The 3997-nt window shown below is 42.6% G+C and overlaps 1 protein-coding gene across 1 annotated transcript; it reads left to right on the top strand.

Annotated features, from left to right (window-relative positions):
• The first annotated feature begins 1010 nt into the window (after nt 1-1010).
• LOC112579484 (olfactory receptor 52R1-like) lies at nt 1011-1955 on the top strand. The gene has a single exon (XM_045162879.1). The coding sequence runs from the start codon at nt 1011-1013 to the stop codon at nt 1953-1955; it is 945 nt and encodes a 314-aa protein (XP_045018814.1).
• Nucleotides 1956-3997: the final 2042 nt, after the last annotated feature.

Genomic DNA, 3997 nt, shown 5'->3' with positions numbered 1-3997 from the left:
TCCTACTTTGAAAAGTGGCCCAAGTGTTGCTGCTGTTTTAATCCAGGAGCGTGAGGCCCCAGCATGGAGACTGTTGTTTATAGATCTCTGTCTACATCATCAGTATGTCTGTGTATACATCTAAGTATTTCCATAGAAGAAAAAAAAGGGATTCTCATGTAAAAATCCAAAAACATTCTGGCTCTGAACACTCGCAATACAGGTCAGTCCAAGCGTGTATGAAATTAGGAGAAAAACAGGGCACGTTGGGTAGAAGCCTGGCTCAGCCCCTAACCAGCCTGGTGCCCTTGGCTAGTGTGCTTGCCCCACCTTCTAGAGACCAGCCCTGTCCTGGGAGGGGTTAGGGGAAGGCATGACTGGACCTCCTCCTGGGGCCTCGATAACACAGTAGGATCCTTGGCTTTGGGAGTCTCAGAAGCTAACAGCAGGGAGATGATGGGGTCAGCTGCATAAGTATCCCTTCTCAGGGAAGCAGGAGCCCTCTCCCGGCTGGAAGAGCAAGGAAGATCACTGATCCCCACATCCTCAGAGCATGCGTCCTCCAGAAACTGATTCCTCGTTGTGGGGTAGTGAACCAACTGCTTCCCTGAGTTAGGGATTTCCAACAGGGATGAAATGACCTATGTAGAAGTTTAAGCAAATCAGATGTCAGTTCTTAGTAGAACACAGGGACAGAATTAACATGGCATTATATTTAAATTTTCCTTCTACATGTTCTTATTTCAAAAAAATTTTGTTTCTTATAAAATATCATGGTTGCAGCTAGTGGTGTGTTCTGACTGCATATTCAAGAACATTAATGTAAGTAATGAACACAGATTAGCATCATTTTATATTGCAAATTTTACTTATTAAAATAGCTGAAGTTGTTCTGGTTTGCCATTCAACTTTTACCTTATTATTCAATTCTTATATCTAAATATAATAAATAATAGTAAAGACTTATCTTAATGCTATCTCCTGCAGAGAGTAGATTACCTTTCCAGTGAAGAAATATAAGCCAGAGTGCAATGCTGACTTCAGGGAACAGCTCTTCTGATCCTGTGTCCTTCATCCTGCTTGGGATCCCAGGATTGGAGAATTCCCAGTTTTGGGTTGCCTTTCCATTCTGTGCCATGTATGTTGTGGCTCTAGTCGGCAATATCACTCTCCTTCATGTAATCCGAACTGATCCCACCTTGCATGAGCCCATGTACCTCTTTCTGGCCATGCTGGCTATCACTGACCTGGTCCTTTCCACTTCCACACAACCTAAAATGCTGGCCATATTCTGGTTTCACGATCATGAGATTGAATACCATGCCTGCCTCATCCAGTTGTTCTTCATCCATGCCTTTTCTTCGGTGGAGTCCGGATTGCTCACGGCTATGGCCTTGGATCGTTATGTGGCTGTCTGCTTCCCACTGCATCACTCTAGTATCCTGACCCCATCTGTAGTGGGTAAACTGGGAGCAGGTGTGATGATGAGAGGGCTGTTGTGGGTGAGTCCTTTCTGTTTCATGGTGTCCAGGATGCCCTTCTGCCCCAATCAGATCATCCCCCAGTCCTACTGTGAGCACATGGCTGTGCTGAAGTTGGTGTGTGCTGACACTAGAGGTAATCGTGCATATGGGCTTTTTGTGGCCTTCTCTGTGGTTGGCTTTGACATTATCGTCATCAGTGTATCCTATGTAATGATTCTGAGAACAGTGCTACAGTTACCCTCAAGTGAAGCCCGGCTCAAGGCTTTTGGCACATGTGCCTCCCATATCTGTGTCATCTTGGCTTTCTATATCCCTGCTCTCTTTACTTTCCTTACCCACCGCTTTGGACATCATGTGCCCCGAGTGGTACACATCATGTTGGCTAATGTCTATCTCTTGGTACCTCCCATGCTCAACCCCATCATCTATGGAGTTAGAACCAAACAGATCAGGGACAGGGTTATTCAAAGATGTTGTGGAAAAGACCCCTGAGTCAAAGCATAGGGATTCAACCACCCCAATTACCCCACTGATCTGGAAATATAAATGCAGAAGTTTGCCAGGATGTCACATATCATCACAAAGTCATCTCTGTGAACAACTGGCTCAGAGATCAGCCACCCGCCCAAAGTAAGAGGAACACTTTTCAGGATACCCTGAAAGAAGTGACTGATAATGAATACAAGTTTTACCTATGTTTGATCGCTTACAGTGAATGATGTTGGATTTGTGATCTCCAAAGAAGAGGATTTAGCTTCAGGATCAAGGACCAGGCTTAATCACTCAGAGCTCTTATGTGACAGTTTTATTACAGTGAAAAAGGACAGAGAAAACTTCTGACATAGACATCAGAAGGGGCTGAGAGTGCCCCACTCGTAGCCTTAGCAATTGGTTATTACAGTAAATCAAAAGAATGTCTCAAGGTCATAAACGTCTTACCAGACCCACTCCCACAATATACATTTTAAGATGTCAGGATTATTCAGAAGGATCTTAAGAAGGAGAAACTTGTCCTCCAGCAGGATACATTGTTGTAACATAATCATTCTTACAGAGTTTAAGGAAAAACTCCTTGAGCAAGATGAGTTGATTTTTTGTGTAATCATTAGCTCTGTGCTTAAAGGAAAAACTGTTTTATGTGACTAAGATGAAGGAAAGTAGGAAAAAAAAAAAAAAAAAAGTTTGTCCTTTTCTAGTCCTCAAGAGCCCAGACCCCTTTCTCCTTCTCGGGGACCCCAGACTTCTTATCAACCCTGCTTTTTTACTATGCCAAAGGCTTTGACTGTGTGGATCACAATAAACTGTGGAAAATTCTTAAAGAGATGGGAATACCAGACCACCTTACCTGCCTGCTGCAAAACCTGTATGCAGGTCAAGAAGCAACAGTTAGAACCAGACATGGAACAACAGATTGGTTCCAAATCAGGAAAGGAGTACATCAAAGCTGTGTATTATCACCCTGCTTATTTAAATTATAAGCAGAGTACATCATGTGAAATGCTGGGCTAGATGAAGCACAGACTGGAATCAAGAATATCGGGAGAAATATCAATAACCTCAGATATGTAGATGACACCACCCTTATGGCAAAAAGTGAAGAAGAACAAAAGAACTTCTTGATGAAAGTGAAAGAGGAGAGTGAAAAAGTTGTCTTAAAACTCAACATCCAGAAAACTAAGATCAGGGCATCCGATCCTATCATTTCATGGCAAATAGATGGGGAAACAATGGAAACAGTGATAGACTTTATTTTTTGGGGCTCCAAAATCACTGCAGATAGTGACTGCAGCCATGAAATTAAAAGATGCTTGCTCCTTTGAAGGAAAACTATGAAAATCCTAGGTAGGATATTAAAAAGCAAAGACATCACTTTGCCAACAAAGGTCCAAATAGTCAAATGTGTGGTTTTGCCAGTAATCATGTATGGATGTGAGAGTTGGACTATAAAGAAGGCTGAACACCAAAGAATGGATGCATTTGAACTGTGTTGTTGGAGAAGACTCTTGAGAGTCCATTGTACAGGGAGGGAGATCAAACCAGTCCATCCTAAAGGAAATCAGTCCTGAATATTCATTGGAAGGACTGATGCTGAAGCTGAAACTCCAGTACTTTGGCTACCTGATGCAAAGGACTGATTCATTGGAAAATACTCTGATTCTGGGAAAGATTAAGGGCAGGAGGAGAAGGTGGCAACAGAGGATGAGATGATTGGATGGTATCACTGACTCAGTGGACATATGTTTGAACAATCTCTTGGAGATAATGAAGGACGGGGAAGCCTAGCGCATAGAAACTACTATTTGTCTTTAGCATATCCCAACAACTGTCTAAAGCACTGCAAATTGCTTGGAACTTACATTCATCCTGGAGACCACAATCAACAGGGAAAACTGAGAAAATGAGTCATACATTGAAAAGGAGAATTGCTAAAATATGTCAGTAAACTAATTGAACTTGGAATGAGGCTTTGCCAGTTGCCCGCTACGTATCAGGGTGGCTCCCAGAAGTAGGCTTAAATTAAGCCCCTTTGAAAT

The sequence above is a fragment of the Bubalus bubalis genome, chromosome 16 (assembly GCF_019923935.1).
Source record: "Bubalus bubalis isolate 160015118507 breed Murrah chromosome 16, NDDB_SH_1, whole genome shotgun sequence".
In the NCBI taxonomy this organism is placed as follows: Eukaryota; Metazoa; Chordata; class Mammalia; order Artiodactyla; family Bovidae; genus Bubalus; species Bubalus bubalis.
This window is presented reverse-complemented; position numbering and strand designations above follow the sequence as displayed.

What these genes read in the sequence shown, in the direction of transcription:
- LOC112579484 (XM_045162879.1), top strand. Translation starts at nt 1,011, where the DNA reads ATGCTGACTTCAGGGAACAGCTCTTCTGATCCTGTGTCCTTCATCCTG.